The 24,420-nt window shown below is 35.7% G+C and overlaps 1 protein-coding gene and 1 pseudogene across 9 annotated transcripts in view; both read right to left on the bottom strand.

The window, feature by feature from the left end:
- Positions 1 to 24,420, bottom strand: part of QKI (QKI, KH domain containing RNA binding) — a 160,216-nt gene that overhangs the window by 95,138 nt on the left and 40,658 nt on the right. For 8 of the 9 annotated variants that reach the window (XM_045865863.2, XM_045865859.2, XM_045865860.2 and 5 more), the window contains exon 3: positions 5,877 to 5,993. The exons of the other annotated variant lie outside the window; for it this stretch is intronic. In XM_045865863.2, the coding sequence (XP_045721819.1) occupies positions 5,877 to 5,993 (117 nt within the window). The remainder of the gene's footprint in view (positions 1 to 5,876; positions 5,994 to 24,420) is intronic. 9 annotated transcript variants of the gene reach the window in all.
- Positions 7,141 to 7,294, bottom strand: LOC123838106 (U2 spliceosomal RNA; annotated as a pseudogene).

Genomic DNA, 24,420 nt, shown 5'->3' with positions numbered 1-24,420 from the left:
GAAATGGGGGACTGGATAAGTTACATCACCTCTTTAAGCCTCCAATCCTGTTAGAAGAGTAAAACGATCTTTTGAGGTTATTGCATGGTCTGAATCAGACATTGCACAGATTGTGAAAGCAGTTGATACCATCTGGCCATAGTTATTAGCAGCCCTAGAAGGGCCATCTGATCCCTTAAGTGCATATCCCCTCATTTCAAGCAAAGAGCTCTAAGTAAAATTACTAAATCTCAATGGAAATTTCCAGAAGATACAACATTTTAACTAGCCTGGCTTTGATCAACTGTAGACATTTCACTCGTCAACATTTTTGGCTGGGGGGCGGAGTGGGAAGCAGAAACACAAGCATGGATACTTAGTCCCCACTTATTTATGACAGGGGAACTCTCAGAGAAGAGCTAATGGATGTTGAAGAGACAAATCCCCAAGAATGTCCCCTACAACACCACTCACAAAGACTCCCAAAGGTGAACTTCATTTACTACTTTAATAACTATCACTCCACAATATTATCAAGTATCTAATTTATGCATGAAACACTCTTCTGTTTTAATGACTTACATGTATTCATCTGCTACAGTGGAAACCAGCTGACTGCCACCTCTGTTTTTTGAAGATGAACCCATTCCCTCTAGCATGCAGAGATTTTTCCCAGAGCTCTCCACCTGACCCCTGTAGCCCTCTGCTACAACAGTTGAAAAACTACCAAAAATCATTTTCTTTTCCAAAAATTACTTCTCTAGAATTTCTATGCTCAACTATATAGTTTTCTATCAAGAAAATGGGATTAAATCCTTCCTAAAGGAGGATTTCTGAAAATCCAGGGAATGACACATAAAAACAAAACTTCAAAATATATTATCCCTGAGGAAAAAACTAAAAACTTTAGAGAAGTTTCACAAAATATATTCATGTTGACTTCATAGGCAAAGTTTAAAACTACTCAATATTCAAGTTCTAATATTTCTGAAGTTGCTATCGCTCTCAGAAATGGTTCTTAGGTAGGAAGTAGTATACCACAGGATAGAGTACAGGCTGTAGGTTGAATTTGGACTGCTACTTTCTGGTATGTGACCTTTGGTCACATTACTCAACCTCCTGAGGCTCAATTTCCTCACCTACAAAATAGGAATAATAAAACTCAGATTACCTCACACCTGTCAGAATGGATAAAATTAACAACACAAGAAACAACAGGTGTTGGCAAGGATGTGGAGAAAAAGGAACCCTCTTGCACTGTTGGTGGGAATGCAAACTGGTGCAGCCACTGTAGAAAACAGTAAGGAGGTTCCTCATAAAGTTAAAAATAGAACTACCCTACCATCCAGCAATCACACTATGGGTATTACCCAAACAATACAAAAACACTAATACAAAGGGATTCATGCCCCCCTATGTTTGTAGCAGCATTAGTTACAATACCCAAGATATGGAACCAGCCCAAGGGTCCACTGACTGATGAATGGATAAAATAAGATGTGGTATGTATATATAATGAAATATCATTTAGACATAAAAAAGAAGAGAGGGGTGGGGGGTTGGGTTAAATAGGTGAAAGGGATTAGGGGGTGCATTTGTTGTGATGAGCAACGGGCGATGTATGGAATTACTGAATCACTATACTGTACACCTGAAACTAATATAACACTATAAAAAAATAAAATGATAAAAAAATAATAAACTTACAAGATACGGGAAAAAAAACCTAAAACAAATGCATGTAAAATGCCTAGAATAATGCTGGATACAAAGTACACACTCTATGAATCACAAGAACGATCCATAAAGAGGCACCTGGGTGGCTCAGTTAGCTGAGCATCCAACTCTTGGTTTTGGCTAAGGTCTGATCTCCAGGTCCTGAGATCGAGCCCCGCGTTGGGTTCTGCGTTCTGCCAGGAGTTGCTTGAGTTTCTCTCTCCCTCTCCCCCACCCCTCTTCCCCACACTCCTCCCTCCCTCTCTCTCTCATAAATAAATAAATTTTTAAAAAAAATTAAAAAGAACTATCCATAAAACTACTGGTTTCCACTTGCTGACACCATGGTACCATATACTTAATCAGAGACAGAGGGATAGTTAGCCTGCTCCAGATAAGTACTGGCTGAAACAAAGAAGCTTTCCAAGCTTTGGTCATAGTCTCTCATAAAATCTGACTACAGCTCCTGCTCTTTGGTTCCATGAAGTTTACCCAGTACCATTCCACTGACACTTATACACAAAAATCGATGCTCTTATGCCCACCAATAACTCTGAAGTAATACCACTCCAACAGAATAAAAATTAAAGCGGCATTTTCACTCCCTTGCTTAAAACCAACAGCTTAGAATAATATGGTACTGCTTCTCTTGCCCAAAGAATTAAAAGCACATCAGGTTTATAATTTCCTCTATTTACAAACTTTTGCATGGGGATGTGGGGGGGAGGCATCTATGCCTTTCATTTATTACCTAAACATTCATTCCTTTTTCAGATTTTTTTTTTCAGATCCTACTCTGTGCCAGGTACTCATCAAACACCAGGGAAATGCTCCATAAAACAGACATGCTTTGCCTTCACTAAGTTTACCAGGCTAGTGAAGGATGCAGATCAGCAAACAGCATTTTCCATCATATTTTAGGCAACAGTAAATTAAGATTTTCTAGCTTTCTCAGCTTTTACAAAAATTGACAGCTCTGCAGAAAAGCTTAAATCCAACTGGCTTTTCCTCTGAAACACCTGAAATACACCTAAATCAGCCTAGTACTAAGAATTATCTCATCAATACTTCTTTTGTCTCCATCTGCTTGTCAAGTTCTTTACCAAAATAACTGTCAAATAACAATTGACAGCACTTTCGATTTGACTTTACTTTCATTAACATTTTTAAGAACTCAATGAATAGAGTAACTACAGCATTAACCAAAATGACTTGGTTAACAATTAATTATGTGTAGATTTACATTAAAATTATAGAAGACACCCCAGGTACTAAAAATACGTGCACAATTCTTCACAGACTCCATATACCATAATATCAATAGTATGGTTGATACATACCAAATTAGTTAGAATGACTTTGATCTTTACCTAATTTTCTTTCAAACTAATTTGATATGCCTAAAGTATGTTCATCTGTAGCATTTTAATAAAACTAAAGATATCATCTGTGGCCAAATTTTTCTGGTGTCTTATTGTTATTCTTGCATTATGTATAATCTATAAGTTTGTTTTATTTTGGTAGCCAACAGTACAAATTAAAAATAAAAAGAAAACGTAAACTGCTTCTATTTGTGGTTAAGAACAAAGTGGACAAGACAGAATATGGATGCACCAACCACCAGAGAAAACAGAAAAGCAATGAGAATATGGGATATTCAAAGGTCATAAAACAACAAAGTATTCTCCTTTCCAAAACTTAAAAAAAAAAAAACAGTAGCAGTCCCCCCACCTTGATGCAACATAAGAGTTTAAACATAAAATATACTAACTATCCAATTACAGTCGTCCCCCCTCATCTGCAGCTTTGCTTTCTGCAATTTCAGTTACCCATGGTCAACCTAAGTCAGGAAGGAGATGATCCTCCTTCTAACTCCTCCTCAAGTCAATAGTAGCCTAATGTCACAGTCTCTATCATTCATCTCACTTCATCTCATCATGGAGGCATTTTACCATCTGGTATCATCACCAGGGTCAGTACAGTATATTAAGATACTATGAGAGAGAGACCACATTCACATGACTTACTACAATATATTGTTATAATTGTTCTATTACTAATTATTGCTGTTAATCTCTTACGGTGCCTAATTTATATGTTAAACTTATCAGAAGTATGTACGTATAGGAAAATGCATAGCATATACAGGGTTCAGTACTATCTGCATTTTCAGGCAACCAGGGGTCTTAGAACGCCCCCCCCACCTGTGAATAAAGGGCACGACTGTAATAATATAAAGATAAAATTTATTAGGAACAATGATTAACATTAACCTATCACTTACTATGATCCAAAGCACTGTTCTAAGGGCTTTATAACTAATTTAATCTTCACAATCACCTTATTACTACTCCCATTTTTATAAAGCAGAAGGATAAGTAATTTGTCCAATGTCACAAAGCTGCTAAGTGACAGAACCAAGATTCAAACCTAAACAATGTGGTCACAAAGCTCACTGTTCTATTTGGTTCTTCTGCCAAAGACAGCAGGATATGTTCTTCAGGCTAAAATTTCAACCCCAGTCCAAAAAAAAAAAAAAAAATTCATGATGTCTCATTACACAAGTTCCAAGCTCTAATCCTTGATGCCTCTGAGTGTGTGAGTGGAGAAGGGGAGCGCCATTACTACAGAATTAACAGAGGCTGAGGAGAGGGGAAAACATGTTTTTTCACTGATTTATAGAATAACTGTTTAATTGATGGATACACTAATCTTAAGGTAAAGATTTATTTGTCCATCAATTGTCAACTTCATTTTTCTATGGCTCTTAAATTGCTTAATGCCAATACAACTATTAAGTGGAAACGGGAACCAAAACTGCATGCCAATATAAGACTGCCACTTAGCTAATTCAGAAAATGCTTAAGTGTTTTAAGATTCTAATAAAAAATGTTTTAAATACAATATTTAAATTTGCTGAAGGAGAACTCACATAGCCTCAAAATATCTTTAAACTCAGCTGACAAGAACAGGTTATAATAAGATTTAAAGATAATCAATATTATTGGGGATGCCCCCTCCCCACGCACATCCAATTTTGCAGCTACAAAGTCATCATTTGTCTGCAAGGTGAGAAAATGACTGCAATCCAGTCAGGTGGTGGGAGAGTGTAAATGAAATGAGGTGGAAGGTCAGAAAAGAAGCACATCAGAATGAAGTCAGAATACTTTGTAGACCTAATGTTTGTTCCATAAACTCCACAAAGTGATTCAACGCACACACTCCAATGTAAGCTGACCACAGGTCTATTACTTGATAGCCCTTTCAAGGCAATGTATTAAAAAAATAATACCCTCCCTGACAGTACGTTTAATATTTGGCAATCAAATCTAGGTTTTTCTTCTTTTAAATTGAAGTATAATTCTTACACAGTGTTACATTAGTTTCAGGGGTGAATGGACCTAGAGGGTATTTGCTAAGTGAAATGAGTCAAAGATAAATACCATGTGATTTCATTTATATGTGGAATTTTTTTAAAAAGGTTATTTTTTTTTTAAATCAGTCGAACACTGTTTTACACAGATACACATTCTAAAATATCCTGCCTAACAGTATCATTGGATAACAGGAAACTAGGCAAATAAACCCTTCCTAAAAACAGTATTTAAAGTAGATAGTTAGGTATTTATTAATTAAACTAGAAGAACAATAAGTGGCAGGAGAAATAAACAGAAAACAGGAACAATATAAAGTAAAATGTCTAATAAACTTACAATCAACACAAAATGTTGGTGAAATCGAAGATGAGTATCATATGGCTAGTTATAGCTTTCTTTTTCTGTTTAATAGCTCTCCCAGTTATCTGACACACAGCTAAAGCTATTCACTTGATCACTTTCATTTAAATCTCATCAACGGAAACATTTTAGATTTTTAAAACTTTTAATGACATACCTTTATATATACATTATAGTGTGACTAGTTTCCAAAGTGGCAGCTTCTCAACTATAAATACCAAAATAAGTTAACATGATGGACTGAGTGATACCTTAGGTTGGCTAAAACTCATGAAAATCAACAAGAAAAAAATCATGACAACACCTTAAAAACGTTCAAAAGTTTCAGATATGAATTAATGTATAGTGCTTTATGCACAAAAGATATGGATATTTTATTATTAGAATGCAAAAGTGTAAGTAAATTATTCACATCAAGACTTGCCCCCAAGTTCAAGGACTTACCTTCTTTTTATCCCTCATCGAGCCTTTGCCTCGGACCATTATTTTACATCCTGTTTCTGCTTCAAGCTGTTTAGCAGTAAGTCCTCTAGGTCCAAGGATTCTCCCAACAAAATTAAACTGGGGAAAAAAAAAAGTCACTATATATTATTCACTTGCTTGAATTTATAGCTCTTAAAATTATTTTAAAATGTATTTTTACTTTGTCAAGTTAAATATTTATAATAAATCTTAGAGTACTTATGAATTTCTAGCCCAGTTTGAGGGTGTAATTACAAGAGCTCATTGTTCAGCATGGAAGTTTTATATGTATTAACACAAATTATGAATTAGAACAACACTATCTACATAAAACAGGTACTATACTGAACTGTCCATCAACATGTATAAACCAGAATAAACCAGTATATTAAAGAGTTTGACAAAAATCTTAGATGCCACCCAAAACAAATCCCTTCTACAAAACTCTAATGTCAGCGTACAGGGAATTGTTCATTATGTTAAATAGTAATTGCATTTTTTACAGGGATCCTTGGGAAAAATTCCTGTCTCATTTATCTAACAAGAAAATATTTTCTCCAAAGCAACTATTCAGAGAGAATTGTAGTTTTTTGTTGGCTTCCATAACACCAATGGCCAAATTTGGATTCCACCCTATACTAAGTATTTCAGTCTTAAGAGCATATTATTTTTTGCACAATTTTATATCTGTACCTTATTTTTCTTCCTTTTTTTCCATTTCTAACTTTAACTTATACCACTAGTTTTGCAAGGAGCCTTAATTCTTTCCATGAGTAGGACAGTGATAAAAATAATTGTGTAAGTAACTACCATCCCTCAACAGAAGCTTCTAATACAAAGGCCAACAGGAAGCACAGACTGACTCTGAATACTGAAAAGTAAAATTTCCTCATTCACAGGTCAACTGCACAAAAGACAAAAAAAATGAGTATTTACCATCAATTCCACAAAAAGCCACGGTGGTTTTTATTTATTCAAATAGGTACCGATTCATATATTTACAGCTTCCTACTTTTTTCTTGCAATTAATCCTACTACTAGCATATCATTACATAAAAGTAATATGCTAGCATTCACTGCTTTAAGGGCTTAAGAAGCTAAGGCATTTCTCCAATCTTCTGTACTCCCAACAGCTTTTTACTTTCCCTCACTAAGCTGTTCACCAGTATTTCCACATCCTACAAGTGATAGGCAAATCAAAGATCGATAATACACATGTCTAGCTGGGAGAAAGCACCCTTCCCTCAGGGGATCTGTCCACCCCAAAACTCATAGACTGATCCTATAAGCACTTGATCTAGCTCTACAAGATCCCCAATTCTGAAATTTGCCTTATAGTCAAATAAAACTGGTAAGAACAGATACTACACTTGATCTTAGCCAAAACGCCAAGATAGAACCCCTTATCCTTGCCTCGTTCCTTGGCATATAGTATTTTTCTACTTCTTTAATCAACCTAAATCCCTGCCATCACCCATGTTAACAATGCACTTGCTTCCAACCCAGAATCCCTTTTCTACATCTCCAATTTGAATAAACTCAAGAACTATACTACTATTAAGTGTTTAAAAAACTTTTTTTTTTTTAAAGATTTTATTTATTTATTTGAGAGAGAGAGAATGAGAGAGATTGGGGAGGGTCAGAGGGAGAAACAGACTCCCTGCCTATTAGGGAGCCCGATGCAGGACTCGATCCAGGAACTCCAGGATCATGACCTGAGCTGAAGGCAGTCGCTTAACCAACTGAGCCACCCAGGCGCCCTAAGTGTTTAAAAAACTTTTAAAGCACACAGATCCCAACTGGTATCCAAGCTCCAATACTGAATAATAATTAGGAATTTGAAAGTCACATCAAATAAGCCTCAATTATACAATGGAGATGATACTATGTGGCAGAGGTGTACTGAAGGAGTGTATGTATGTACAGCACAATACATTTAAAAGGTTCAGTACAAGGTCTGGCACATGTAGTGGATAATTAATAGCCTACCAAGTCCACTACAAATTCACTTTAGGAAACCTCAGGCCTTCAATCAAATATCCAGCTTAGAATGTCCATATAAGGGGATATGGTCCATAGCAAATTTGTCCTAGAGAACTCCAGAGAAACCTGACACTCACAGAGCTCTGTAGAAAACCAGAAAAAAAAGGTGGAAATGGTATACAGAACACCAACAAACAGGGATCTAACTTGCAGGTAACAGGCTTAAGTTTCTGTCTCCATAAAGAGCATTTGGCTACCTTCTCAAAGCTGACACTTCAGATGATTACCTCAAACTGAAGCTTGCAGTGAGTGGGTGAGCCCAGTACATAAACATGTAAGTTCATAATTCAAATGTTCAGTGCTTCATACTGAAATATGAATAGACAAAGCAGGTTCACCAAAGACTTGAGAAGGCTAACATGAAAGAGACAGTACAAAATAAAGAAAGAGGACAAGGGACCACTCCTTGAGGGAAAAGACTCTTGGTAAAGAAGATAATATCCAAAAAGACTCCTTTGTAGATAGTGCTGAACTATTTTCTAAAACGGCTGTATGCATTTATTAAGTCCCCAAAGAAGAGAAGAATTTGTTTTGATCCAACTTCCTCTCCAGCACTTCTTAACAATGCTTCTTATTTTAGCCATTCTGATGCACTTGCTGAATGTCTGAATTAGCGTTCTCCTCATTACTAATAAAATTCGTCATTTTTTCAGGTTTATTGGCCATTCAGACCTATACTTTTCTCGAAGCACTCCTGAAGTTTCTAGACTATTTTTTATTGTGTTAGTGGTTTCCTAAGTGAGTTCTACTTTGTGGTTACAGGTGTACCAAATACCTTTTCCCATCCTGTGGCTTGCCTCCTAGTTTTTTTTTTTTTTTAAGATTATTTATTTATTTATTTAAGAGAAAGAGAATGAGTGTGCGCACAGAGGGAGATGGGGAGGGAGAAGCAGACTCCCCACTGAGCAGAGAGCCTGATCCCAGCACCCCGAGACCATGACCAGAGCGGACGGCAGATGCTTAACTGCTTGAGCCACGCGGGCGCCCAGTGCCTCCTAGTTCTTTAATGGTGTTGTGTAACTGAATTTAATTGGACTGAATTAATTTTAATGTAGCTCAAGTTATCAGTCTTCTCTTCATGGTTAGTGGGGTCTTTCCCTATCCCAAGATCATGAAAAGATATCGTTCTGTATTAACTTTTAGAAGCTTTATATTGTTCTCTCGCATTTATACCCACAGTATACCAGGAATTAATGTCTGTAATGGTACAGCTTTTTCTCTTTCCCTCACATGGACACCCAACTGTCCTAGCATATTTTATTGAAAAGACTATCCTTTTCCAATTACTCTAGGGTGCCATTATTGTCATAAATAACACCTATATATGCTTGGGTCTATTTCTGAATTCTCTATTTTATTACATTAATCTATTTGCTTATCCTTGCTTTAATATCACACTGAATTAATTATTGTAACTTTATAATAAATCTTGATATGCAGTATACCAAGTTATTCTACCTTGCTCTTACTCAAGAATGTCTCATATATTCATTCCCTTTGTTTCTGTACAGATTTTAAAACCAGCTGGTCAATTTCTGAAATAATACTGGTGGTAATTTTAACTGAGATATTACAACAGAGGCTTCAAAAGCATGAGCACAGTATAATTTCTTTCTTTGATCAGGTCTGCTTTAATATCTATCAAGAATATAAGGCTTTTTTATTGTGACTTTATTCATTTTTGTTAGACTTATTCCCAGATATTTGGGGTTTCATTTTTCTATTCTATATATTTTTTAATTCATTTTTGTTTCTTGTATATGAACATGTAACTGAATGTTCTGTATTAATAAACCTCATAACCAGCAGCCTGTTTCATCATTATTAATTCTCATAATTTTTCTGTAGGTACTTTTGGATTCTTTAGGTAAACAAACCTATTACTTGCAAATAATGACTGTTCTATATCCTTTCTCCTTCCCAACCATATGGCACTAGCCAATACATCTCAAGTTCAAAGTCAAAGGAGAGTCTATCATCTTTCACTTGTTCCAGATTTCAAAATTAAAGTTTTCAACAGTTGACCATAAAGCTTAAAGTAATCTGTAGACTTTCTGTAGGTATTCCTTACCAGATTAAGTAAACTTCCCTTTATTCCTGAGTTTGCTAAAGATTTTGTTTTTTCTTTAATCATGAGTGGATGTTTAAATTTATCACATTTCTTTATCATCGAGACAACCATAATATTTCTCTTTAAAATCTGTTAGTGCAGATTACAATCAATTATCAAATGTTAAACAACCTTATATTCCTAAAATAAACTCAAGTTAATCTTTTTTTTTTTTTTAAAGATTTTATTTATTTATTTGAGACAGAATGAGAGAGAGAGAGAGAGCACATGAGAGAGGGGAGGGTCAGAGGGAGAAGCAGACTCCCCGCTGAGCAGGGAGCCCGATGCGGGACTCGATCCCAGGACTCCAGGATCATGACCTGAGCCGAAGGCAGTCACTTAACCGACTGAGCCACCCAGGCGCCCAAACTCAAGTTAATCTTGATGCATCATCCTTTTCATAAGTTATTACATTCAGTTGGCTAGCACTTTGATGATTTTTTTAAAATTTACATTCATAAATGGAATTGGCTTGTAATATTCCCTTCTCATAATATGCTTCTTGGGTTTTGGCATCAAGGTTATTCTGGCCTCAAAACGTGCCGAGACACATTCCCTCTTTTTCTACTCTCCGGATGGGGTTGTAGAAGACATGTTATTTCTTCCTCAAATATTGAATAGAAATCAGTGGTGAAATAGAGTTTTTCTCTGTGCAAGGTTTTTAATTATGGATTCAGTTCTTTAATTCAGATTTTCTAGCCCTTCATATGTCAATTTTGGTAACCTGTATTTACCTAGAAATATGTCCATATTGTTTAAACTTTCAAATTTGTTGATGTAAAGCTTAAGTCTAATTTTCTTCTCAGTTATCTACACAATCTGTTTGATGTCCCCTCTTTCATTCCTGACTGGTTATCTATGTCTTCCTTGTTCTTTATCACTCTTCCAGTCTTTTCAAAAAATTTACTTTTGTTTTTGCTGACTGGGGTAGAATGAATTAAAAAATGGCCACAATTATCCATTAACCCCTAAAGATATCTATGCCGCTGCAGCGTAAACTTGTAGCTCATCTCCACCCTTGAATCTGGGCTGCAGCACCGTGACTTGCTTTTCCAGTACAACATAGTGGGAAGAATGACATTCGTGTGAAAAGCCTAAATTTCAGTCTTAGGTGCATTTACTCTCTTAGAACCCTATTATTCCCATGTAAACAAGCTCAGACTAACCTACTGGAGAATGAAAGACAAGTGACCCAGTCACCATCAATGTCCCAGCCCACAGCCAGACAACTCATAAAAATAGAGCTGCCTAGCCAAACTACAGGTGACTACAGATGCAGACCAGAAGAACTACTTTGCTGAACCCGACCTAAAGGACCAACCAGTCTGCAGAAGAGAAGCAGAGGCTAAATAAATGATGCTTGTTTTAAGTAAGTTATTGGGGTCGCTTATTATAACGCCACAAGAGCCATCTGATACAATGATTCTCTTCCTTTTGTGGTTTCTTGTCATTATTTGATTTCTATTCTTAGCTTTATTATTTCCTTCCTTCTACTTCTTTTGGGTTTAATCTGCTACATTTTTTTCAGCTTTCTGAAATGGATGCTTAGCTTACCGCACCTTCTTCTTTTCTAATATATATACTTATAAAGCTTTAGGTATTCCTCTAAACTGGTTTTAGGCGCAACCCCAAGTTTTGATATGCAGTATTTCCCTTATCATTCAAATCAGATAATTTAATTGCTATTGAATATTTAAATGTTTTTCTCATTTCAAAAATGAGATTGCCTAATCATTTGTTATTGATTTCTAACTTCTACATTATAATCAGAAAACATACTGTGCAGAATATCAATCCTGCATTGTTTGTTCAGACTTTTCAGTGTAACATATGGTCAATTTTTCTAAATATTCCATGGGTGCTCAAAAAAAATGCAAATTCTTCCAAGATTATTTTTGTCTATTTCTTCTTGTGGTTCTATTTTGCCTTTACTATATGCTGTTATTTGATATATACAAATTTTACATTATTGTAGCCTTTTACCATTATCATTATGAAATGGCCCTCGATCTCCAGAAATACCTTCTGCCAGTTAGCCTATAGATATTCACATGGAGATAAAAAATTTTTGTTTTGTTTTTCAAAGTGTATCTTTCTTGATCCAATTATTACTTTCAATCTTTAGTTATCCTTATATTTTAAACAGGACTTCTTTAAACAGCATCTAGCTAAGTTTGTTTCATCAATTTTGTAATCTTTGAATTTTAACTGGAACACCGAGCCCTTTTACAGTGTGTGATTTATATCTACCATCTTACTAAAGTGCTTTCTACATGCCCGTCCTCCTCTATGTTCCTTCGTCGTTTTTTTTTTTTTTTCTTGTCTTCTTTGTGGGAAGGGGGGGATCAGGGACACGGGTAGAAATGAGCATGCTTTTTCCCTTTATTTTTCCTTTCTATTAGCCTGAAAGTTACATGCTTATTTATGCTAGACACGCATCACCAAATTATCAAACACTAATGTTATTTTGTACTTTCACCACTTTCCCGTACAATGCAAGGACCCCAAACTATTTAACACAATTTACTCCCATCCAGTTTATATGCCATTGTTTTTCTAAATTTTATACGTATTTTTAACTCAATAATCATCCTATACAAATAATGTACATTTATATTTACCCACACATTCAGCATTTTCATTGCTCTTTATTATTTTCTGTATCTTCAGGTTTCCAAAGAAGGTCACGTTTCTCCTTCCTAAAAAACATCTTTAAGTATGGCCTTTAGTGAACATGTTCTGGTAATGCAGTCTCTCATTTTTTCCTTATCTGAAAATGTCTTATTTTTGATGGGTATGTAATTCTAGTTTGACAGTTATTTTCTTTCAACATCTTAAAGACTCTTTATTTCGTCTCCTGCTTTCCTCTGTCATACTTCTGGAAAATGAGCTATGAGTCTTTACTGTGGCTCCTTTGAAGGTAATCTTTTCCCTCCTGTTTGCTACTTTTACGATTTCTTCAACATTAGTTTTCAAAAGTTTTACTATGAGGTGCCTAGGAATGGCTTTTGTTTTACAATTCAGTTTCCCAAATCTCTGACTTTATTGCTTTGGTTTGAAAGTTCTCAGCCACACTCCTTTCAAACACTGCTTCTGTGCCATTCTCTCTTTTTCTAAAACTCCAATTACATATGTTAGACTTTCTCACTGTTTTCCTTTCATTTTTCACAGTTTTTCTATCCCTCTGCCTCTCCATGCTGAGTATTTTCTTCTGAGATACCGTCCAAGTCCACGAATTCTCTCTTCAAATGCTTCTATAATCTTGTGGTAAACCTGTTAATTCCAGTTAAGGAATTTTTCCAGTTTAATTTTTCTTTTACAGTTCCCATTTCTCTGCCATATTTCTCTAACTTGTCTTTTGTCTCCTTCTACATACTAAGCATAGCTCTTATAAAATCTAGGTCTGATAACTCTAACACCTAGAGTCCCTGTGGATTTATTTTTATTATTTTGTTGTTTCTTCAGATTTTTATTAATGTCATCTTATCTTCTTGTGTTTTGGGTTATTTTCTAGTGGGTGCTAGACACTGTACTTAATACATAGCTTACAGAAATAATGTAAGTCCTAAAATGATGTTACCTTCTTCTACAAAGGATATGCATCAACTTTTCCCAGGGACCTACTACTACTAGCAATCCAAGATCACTTCTTAAAACAATTTGATGTTGACATGCACTATCTATGAGAACCTCAGAAATTCTGGTTCACTTTTACTCCTAGAATTCATACCCATCAGCACCCCTCGGCCCCAAGCAAAGACTGGGGGTGGAGAGGAGTCCATATAGATAGGTCATAGATTCCAACTTCCATCCCCCAAAGTTCAGCCTCTCCGCTGTCTTCTCCAGATTCAGAAAACATACCCAGTGAAAGGTTTCTAAAAGCCAGACTTATATCCTTGATTATCTGCCCTTGATCTTCCTGGGACTCTGATGTGTTCAAGCAAATGTTTCTTCATCTTGTGTCCTATTTTACTGGAATTGCTCTGAATTACTAGCTCCAAATTTACTAGCTGGTCTGAATTACTCTGTTAGCCCTTAAAACAGAGAAGTCCATGGCATTTTTAAAGATGTTGCTTGCCTTTTAATCTAAACAGATCCAGAACTAACATAACTTCAGGCAGTATGGGGTAAAAACATATCGGAATGAGGGTCTGGGGAAGAGAAATAAGGCATACACCACAGCAAGTCTATCTGCAGGCCTGGCCCTATGTTGACTCTTCCTACTTACCTGCCACTTCCTAACTCTACCTTTTTTCTTTTTTAAAAAAAATTTTATTTACTTATTTGAGAGAGAGAGAGAGAGGATGAGCAGGGGGAGGGGCAGAGGGAGAAGAAGACTCCCTGCTAAACAGGGAGCCCGAAGTGGGGCTTGATCCCATGACCTGAGCGGAAGACAGACACTTAACCAACTGAGCCACCCAGGCGCCCTCCCTAACTCTACCTTTTTACATAGTCACAGATTCTATAAAACTTCACACCCCTCAGCCCCTCAAAACAACCTGAAGAGAGACAAGAATCTGCACATCCCACCTTCCCTCATGTTTAGTTTGGGTATTTTTTTTCAGTACAAAAGAAAATGGCTTTCATTTTCAAACTCAACTCACTAAAACATTTATTCAAGGTCTGCTATGGGGTAGAAAGTAAAAGAGATGCTAGGGATTTAAAAAAAGAAAAGAGGAAGAAGAGGAGAAACTCTCCCTGCTCTCATGAAATCTGTGAAAATGTTGTTACTCTACTTGTTACCTTAACTGTTTCTTAAAATAAGTGTCCTTGTCAGCTCTTCTCTCCCTCAGTAATAGCTGTGCTCTATACAGATCCTTTTCCAAGGCAACTCATGTACTGGACACACAAATGGAAAAGAATGTCTAGAAAAATACATTATAAACAGAGATAACTTAGCACTTCAAATAAGTAATACATAATTATTTTTGATTTATGTTCTTTGTCAAACTGCTTGGCATAAACTTCGTAACATACACTTAGAAGACCCTTTCTGACACATCCTATTCTTTCACTTATTAAACCTTTTCTGCCAGAACCACAGTTTTAAGATTACATAGTCTTCTACCACAACTAAGTAATCCTCACAATTATTATCTAAATAAGAAATGTTTTAAAACCAGTCAAAACCAACATATTAAATCTGCAAAACAAAATTTTCCTAACCTAAAAAATGAAGCAATCTCTACTGCCCAAGAACCAACAAACAACAACTCAAAGTGTGTTAAAGTGCATACCACTGGGATTCTAACACAATTGAAACTGTCAAGGTCATCCTTCTCAAAATGCTGTAAGTAGAGAATAAAAAAAAATTAATCACAGCAGCTGCTTTGTCTACTGCAACCAATTTCCAAGTTAATATCGTCTGCCTTGCATTAAAATTCATTCCGTGTTGATTTATCATGCTAGTTCTGCAGCTTCATTCAATTAAAACAATGTCACAACACAGTCATAGAAAATCATTTCAAACAGCCCGAGCTAACTCCAACTTTAAAGACCAAAAAAGGGAAAGAAGAAGAAGAATCAGAAGAAGAAGGAGGAGGAGGAGGAGGAGAAGAAAAGACATTCCTTAACCCCACTGTTTAAGTACAGACCACCTCTGTGGCTCACCAATTATATTTCTGCCAAGTGGCATGTTAATTTCTAAAGAGGTTAACAACAATCATGTCTAATGCTATTAGTTGCTGTTCACTTCATTTTAAATAAAAATGATAGATTTTTCACAATGACAAAATATAAATACGGCAAATCTTTCCACTAACCTTTTAAGAAATCTACAATTAAAGATAAAACTTTCTGTGACATACTATCAAAACAGATAACTAATAAAAACATGGCTTTCCAAAAGCATTTCAGTGAAACACTAAGAAATTTTAGAGCAATTTCTGCTTAAAATTTTATAAAAATAATTTTAAAAAGAACATGTACTTCTTTGCATTGTTTTTTGCATAACAGATTGATAATTTTTTTTTAAAAGACTTCATTCATTATTTGACAGAGAGACACAGCGAGAGAGGGAACACAAGCAGGGGGAGTGGGAGAGGGAGAAGCAGGCTTCCCGCCCAGCAGGGAGCCCGATGTGGGGCTTGATCCCAGGACCCTGGGATCATGACCTGAGCTGAAGGCAGACGCTTAACGACTCAGCCACCCAGGCGCCCCCAGATTGATAATTTTTTTAAATATTGTTTCTGGCATTTCTAAGGTGTAAGATACCTTACAACCTTACATTATATTTCATATGTGACATAGTAGGCATGAAACACACACACAAATGTGTATTTGGTGAAGTCTTTCTTTTAGCAAGTAAAAATATACCAACTCTAACTTAGTCAATGCTAGTGAGCCTATCTTATTCATGTATGTTAAGATGGAAGAAGAGCCATGGTATTTTGTCAGTACAACTGGTTTTATTTTAAAATGCCAGAATGGGGGCAGCTTGGTGGCTCAGTTAGTTAAGCATCCGACTCTTGATTTCGGCTCAGGTTGTGAGATCGAGCCCCAGGTTGGGCTCTGGTGCTGGGCATGGAGTGTGCTTGGGATTCTCTCCCTCTACTCCTCCCCCACAACGCATACTCTCTCCCCCACCCCTTAAAAATATATAAATAAATAAAATAAAATACCAGAATGATATTGTTTATTGTTTTACTGCTTGGCTCTCCTCCTTATGGCACTTAAGGAGGAAATATTAATACAGATTAAATTTGAAAGTTTGCTGTGTCTACATTCACCATGAATAGCACAATGTTCTTCCAGTATTCAAAAGCCATCATCCAATTCAGTGAAGAAGTTGCTCTTGTCATTTATAAACAAATGAAGTTTCAACATGTCTTTTGATTTTCATGTTCATCTACTCATTAATGCAAATGCAGAAACCAACTAATACTCATGTCAGAACTATACTCACTCAAATCATAGGTTTTAGCCAGAGATATAAAAGCTCAACAAAAATCAATGAAAGCACTGTGTAAAACACATACACTCACACCACGAAAAACAGATTGAAAATATCAAACGTCTTGTGCTTTTTGGGGGAGATAAATGTCTTATCCCTTTTCCATCTCCATATTAATTCTAGATAAGCAGCCAGTAAGTATTCTTATGCTACCTAATAGTTATTACAGGAGTAATTTTGTAAAACCCTTCATATATTAGGCCTTTATATATAATCATCTTCTGCTAGTGGCACAACGCTATACAAGAAAAGGCATTTACACCAGCAGATGTAAGAGTGGGGAAACAGTAACTAATAATAATCAAAATATGAAATCTGTGGCATATGAATCTGTATGGAAATCTTCAACCTCTGAGTACAGATATAATTGGAAAAGAAGCTGAAACCACTCCAAAAACAAACTCAGGTTAATAAGATAGATGATTATTTTTCTAGAAGCTAAAAAACAAGTGCATTGGAAAACAAACATTATTTAAGCAATTAAAATAAAAATATGAAAGCCAACAAGAGTTTTATGACACAATTTTTGACAGTGTGAAGTCCAAACTCTTACACACAAGGCCCTTTAAAAGGTCTCTAACTACTTTTTAAACCTTTGTTTTTGCTGTTACCCTTATGTTTAGACATGTAATTCACCGTTCTATAAAAAAAAAAAAAAAAAAAAAGGCAAGTAATTTTTTTTTTTTTTTGATGGCAGGTACTTTTAATTTTTCTTTCTTGAAATACCTTTCTTTCTCCTTCCCTCCCTCAAAGGATGTCAAAACCTCCTCAGCACACAACACTGAGCTCAAGTGTTCCTCCTGTGATTTTCTGTATTCTGATTCCTAGAGATAGTTGTTTTCCCCTCCAAAGTGAGGATTTCAGGGCACTATGTAACAACCCCTCTCACAGCCCCTATTACATGATACGCAAGGATGTACATACATGTCTCTTGCAAATCATCCTATGAGCCAGAAACCAGTACCTGGTCCTTTTTATTATTATTTTTTTTATCCACAGTGCCTCACAAAATATACAGCACATAGATGAAGGTACTATTTATTCAGATTACTAGATAATATAATTTAAAAGCGTTCACAGAAATCATGTAGTGATTTTTTCATTCTCATGGTAAAATTAAATCACTAAGTCAGTCATATGCAGCACAGGAATTCTCATATATTTCAGAAATTTCTCAAATAAGCCTGATGGACTGATCTCAGGATAAATTCCAAATGAGAAAATCAATGCTGTCATAGAAACAAAATGTTATTTCCACTTTCCATTTCAATATGGAAGTATCATGAGTGCAATGACTAGGTCATTCAACATTTCCTAGGTGTTGAGTACACTGAAGTATGTTTTATTATGAGTGTTCCATAATGAGCTAGCTTCTATGCTTAGCACTTCACAGGCATTAAGTCACTTCATCCTCGTAACGCTGCTTAAAGACAGTTACAATTAATATTTAATACATGAGAGGTTACAAAAGTAGCCCCAATCCTGGAACACCTAGATTGCATATAGAGTTTGGACACTTAATCAGTATAGTATAATGCCCCTCTTCTAAAGACCTTAAACTATATATCCTAATCACACCAGAAACTCATGTTTAGTTTTCTCATTCTTGTTTAATCATTCAAAATGTTTGGTAAAAAGTTTATAAAAACTCTCTTCAGATTCAAGTTTACTTTCAGTGTTTTTATAATTTCTTCTCCACTTACATCTCAAAACTTATCATTACTGTACAACCGTCACATAACCACACCTTGATATTTTCATGTCTTTTACTGATTGAGTTCACTGCCTTAACAATCATCATATACATCCTTTTTACCGTAACTGGACCTTTTATATGAATGAAAACCTTTACGTGATTACTACTTCATCCACCTATTTTAATGAAAAATATGTGTAACTTCAAAAAAGAAAGAAAAAGAAGAATAAGGATTATTTGAGTCAAAACTGAGCTTACAGTGTCACTTCAAACCTGGAAGATAAGCCTAGGAGTTTAAATATATAGTTCTGACCTCGGATTACAAATACTACCTAAGGCTCTTTGAAATCGATTTAAGTTTTGCTGCATATTATCAATCTCATACACTATTTCAAAATTATTAATTCAGCTCTTAAAGTGACCTGTTTTGGGCACCAATTTTAAGTCACACGTGATAACCGTCTTTTATACCACCCTCGCTCAACATTCCCACATTGTTAAGATTGACAAAGCTTACAAGGACTTTTAATTTTCTTCTGTTAATATAGTATGTTTTTCATCTGTTACTCTTGGTTCCTCTATAATATTAAATTACAAAATCTTGCCCTGTATTCTCTGCTTTAAATGAATAGCACCACTAGCAAAGCCCTCTCTCATTCTTAGCCCCCACATAGACTAAAAAATCTTAAAGTTTTCATTATTTAATCTGTCCCCTATTCTTCATTTCAACTTCCCTGCCTTAGTTCAGGTCCTTGTTACTGTACAACAGGATTACGGCTGTAACAGTACCATGAGGGCAGGGATTACATCTTTCCATATTCTTGTGCCTGGTGCCTAGAACAGGCCACACGCAAGTCTGAAATAAAAGAATGATGCCAAAATTTTACTGGTTTATACTCAGCTCTCTTCAGCCTTCATGTTTCTAATTATTTTTCACATTTTCATTTTCTCTTTTGCTTTTATCTAAAATTGCAAATTTATATTGCTTTCGTACAATTTATAAATAAAAAGGGAAGAAACTAATCAAAGCAATCATTGTTCTCTAACCCCAAAGAATACAATACAGATACATTTCTTTAAAGCTTAATCAATTCCTTACAAAATAGTGAAAAAAAAATTATCACACCAATATCTAACATGGAGATGGCCAAAGTCACGCTAGGTAGGCTGCTTACCCGATGATACTGTTTTTGCACTTGGGGAAAACAGTTTTCTATGGTAGATCGAAACTAGATTTCAGGAAGTGCCTAATTTATTTACGAACTATTTGTTTTAAAGGGCTGAATTTATTAAGACATGTAATGCTTTCCCAATAAAATAATTAACAGAATTTAGCTCTAAGGCTAGTTGTTGAAATGTCTGATTGCAATGTTCGTAAAGTTAAAGCAGGTTTCATCAAAAACTAGAGTAGTTTTCCACTCAGATTCAAACCAAAAGTTAAGTATAAATGATGAGTTCAATCACTCATAAAATAAATTCAGGTGCTCTACTATAAGCAAGCACTAAGATGGGTGGTAAGTTCAAGTGGTAGAACCTTCAACTACCCCACACAGCCCATTCTGTCTGCGGATTTTGGAGGGAAGACAGTTAGGATTAGGAAGATTTTGTTACTGACTGCTTCACTCAGTTCAAGAAGGCAATGCTATCTCAAGATGGACCAACAGTAGATCAACATCTCAGACTTTCCTTTAATATCTAACAGAAACACCTGGATGTTTATGGAATATGAATAGCCCTGAGAATTAGGTTTCTCTCCAATGTTTTTATTACATTCCTTTGGTTATTTCAGGGACAATCTTAAGAGATATGGAGGTTAGGTATCAGTGATTAGGTATCCAACTGATTGATAAGTCTCTTACAACAATAATTTTACCAGATCAGATCCTAACAAACTCTTTTTGGGTAAGACAAATTCACAGACAAAACTTTTTATCTCAGGGGGGCCTGGAAAACATTTGTTTACAAGTAATACTCCCCTAAAAACAAACTCCGTTTTCTAATCTGTTCCTCTGAACACTAGTTCTTTTTAAGTATTAAAATATATTACCTAAATAAAACTTTAAATTTTAAGACTCTGAGAAGGCTTATTATTTTTAAAATTGTTAAACTTGAGAAAACCTGAACTAAACAAAATTTATTGTTTTCAGAATGCCTTGAAATCATTTTTGGAATAACTTCTATTAACATCCTAAGAAATTTAGTATAGCTCAGACCATAAAAACCCTAATTAAGTATTTGATACACAGCAGGCCTTAATATGCCCTTGTAGAGTGAAATAAAAACCTCCAAACCAAAACTAAAAAGACAAAAAGTCATGAAATTGACCCTCACTAAATATTATCTGTTTAAAGTTCAAAGTCAACTGTTAACAGTTTCTTTACCTAAAACTTAAAAATATGCTCAATTTTATCAAATGGCACTGCTAAATTAAAAACTCCAACAGATTAATATATAATCTGAAATACTTCACAACTCTCAGTATATACCAACCTTCCTAAAAATCAACAATCATTAATAGTTGTATGTGTAAACTATCAGAGAGATAGAGATATGTAGATCTTTTAATGTTTTATATTTTCACTCATAATTAAGATCATAGAGGCAAAAATTAAGCCTTAACCTAGATAATGAAAAAGGAGACTTTGCAGATTATTAAATTTTGATTTAATGTCCATTTGTTTCTCAGAAGAACAAAGGTGAGAGTAGTTTATATGAAGACTCTTGATTAATTCTTTCAACAAACAAGGAAGCCACAATAGTCAAAGGAGCAAAGGCATAATGAAAGGTCTGCACTGACCCATTGTCTTCATAACCCATCCTAAACAAATGCTAGCTCAACAGCCAATTTGCAGGAGACAACCTTGAGAAATAGGAGAAAATCAACAATCTTATACTATATACTAAATCAGAAGATATGACTAGCCAAATTCAGGAAAACTGAACTGAAAGGGAACTTAAAACTCTTGCTCCACCATTAACATAGATTATTATTATGAGACTACAGGAAGCGATGAGTGATATTATAAACCTCTATTATTAAGTACAATTGTCAGGCTGGGATCCTTGTTGGAAAAAATATTTGAAAATGCATTTATCCATCTTACAAACCTTTGACAACTGTCATCTTGATAGCCTACACCCAAGACATACCTTTCAAAGCTACAACCATTCAAAAAAAAACCCCAAAAAACTCATTTTAAAAACATAAGAAAATCAGAGTTATCTTCATATTAAATAGCTAGAGAAAGCTTCACTACAATTTCGTATCACAACCCAACCAGAGTTTAGCAATCTAATCTGTTCATGTATGTACTACACGACTAATATCCCTAACACCTAGACCTTGACAATATTTGGAACTTATCTACCACTGAAGCTGATCCTATAAAACAATTTCTCACAACTCAAAATTGAATAGGCAAATTTAATGACAGTATTATTACTGACTCAATGAAACATAACATCTTCTATTTATATCAATCAGAGTTAACTTCATTCACATACTGCTTTATAAGATCTCCATGGATTCAAACAAGTCCTTAATAACTTAACCAGCCAAATTACCAGTTTGATGGCCTATGTGTAACTTTAATCTTCTTCAAGTCTGTCACTTTATGAATGTATGATAAACTTAACATATTCTTAAACGATTTAATGCAGTCTATTTTACCTTTCATTCAAGACTGTGGGCTCCTTCAAGGATAGGAATTTTTTTTCATGTTCATGATCACAAGAACCATACTGAGTACCGTATCAGATGCCACACATTTGTTATCTTTATTCTTCCAAACAATTTTATGAGGTGGACCTTATAATTTAATGAACAAGGAAATAGATTCTAAAAAGTTAACATGTGTTTTAAAAGCCAATGTGATAGTACGGACTATCTTTCAGCAAATATTTATTCCAGTCCCCTTCTCACTGTGGACTGAGCAGCTTGTCAGTGCAGTTTCTTAATTTCAGTGCTACTGACATTTGGGGTAGGATAATCTACCTACCTGGAGGGGCTGCCATGTTCATTTTAAGATATTCAGCAATATCACTGGCATTTACCTCCATACTAGATGCCACCATACCTCCTCCCCTTGCAGTTTTGCCGACCCAATATATCTCCAGATATTGTCAAATTCTGAGAGGGGCAAAATCGTCCACACTTGACAATCACCAGGCTAATGGACTGTTAGCAAATAGGAGTAGAGGCCTCACACGTGCTTAAGCAATTTGGCTTGGCTCTGGTACTCCAGTGACCTGCCATGAGAAGAGCATGCTCCTAGTCGCTGCTGCCCCTTTGGACTGAGCTCAGCAAGAACACAAAGATCTAAACCCACCTGCAGCTGGCCTAGGTCAAGTTCAGCTAAGCCCAATCAGCAGAATCCCAGCCACCACAAAAACCAATGCTTGTTATTTTAAGCCAGTAAGTTTCAGAGTAGCTTATTATGGAGCATTATTATGGCAATTGTTGACAAATACAGCCATAAGGGAGTAAAGCCAAGATTCAAAACTGAGGCCTGTCTGGCTCAAAAACCCACTATTATCCAACTACATAAAAGCGTTTTCTCAACGGAATTAATACCCCACCTCCAGGATGTGCTTGGTACACAGCAGAGATGCAATAAAAGTCTGCTTTGTTAATAAATATAAATATCGAATGTGAATTTTTAAGAAATTCAGTTCATTTTCAATATGCTACTCTTACTACCTTCCCATTACCACATCATTAAGCCACTGATTCAAAAACATTGTGAAGGACATTATACCACACTACCTCATTTCTCAAACACTAAATCTAAAACTTTCTTCTCCTGTAAGTCCCAGAGCTATACACAACCAAGTCCAAAACAGTATCTCCAAATTAACACTTTTAGAAAATAAGCTGCTATGTGCAAATGCAAAGGACAAGTTTAAATTAAAAGTTTACCAGTATCTGAAAGAGTGAGGCTTTCAACATAGATATGCACAACAAATATTTGTTGTACAGCTACCACTTACCAGAAACCATTCCAGGCAATGAGAATACAAAGAGACAAAATCCCCACCCTCATGGACCTTGCATTCTGGTTAACACTTAGACAGTGTTATGGCATTTTCCAAGTGCTTTACGTGCATTAACTCACTTATAACTCCTCATATACCTGTGAGAGACTTACTATCCCCTCAGAGAGGTGAGAAAATGGAGAACCATAAATGACAAGTAATTTGTCCAAAGTCACAAAGTAAGTTGGCAGAGCCAGCCAAGGGTCTGGGTTTGCGTCCATACTTTTAACTACTATTAATATGAGCAGGGGCACCTGGGTGGCACAGTCAGTTGCGCATCTGACTCTTGGGTTTCGGCTCAGGTGGTGATCTCAGGGTCATGAGACTGAGCGAGGCATCGGACTCCACGTTCAGTGCAAGTCTGCTTGAGATTCTCTCTCCCTTTCCCCCTCCCGCCCACACTTCCCACCAGGCTCGTGTGCATGTTCTCACTCTCTCTCTAAAATAAATACAAAATAATAAAAACAGTTTTGAGTCAAACAGGATGAATTCACTCACAAAATCAAACCTATACACAAACGGTGCGGGTGGAAGAGAAGCAATACAAATTGGTCTCTAAGACACAATAAGTGAAGAAAAGCAAGAAAAGGAAGAATGCATCTTTGTTTCACTGTGGCCAACAGCTAATTCCTAATTTTGAAATAAATCTTTTCCCATACTGCCAAAATCTGACAGACTGCCTTGTTTTACT

This window comes from Mirounga angustirostris, unplaced genomic scaffold (assembly GCF_029215605.1).
Source record: "Mirounga angustirostris isolate CCGP_5_RB_7025 unplaced genomic scaffold, mMirAng1.0.hap1 SCAF_8, whole genome shotgun sequence".
Taxonomy (NCBI): Eukaryota; Metazoa; Chordata; class Mammalia; order Carnivora; family Phocidae; genus Mirounga; species Mirounga angustirostris.
Note: the sequence above shows the minus strand (reverse complement) of the source record. Positions and strands in the feature narration are given on the sequence as shown.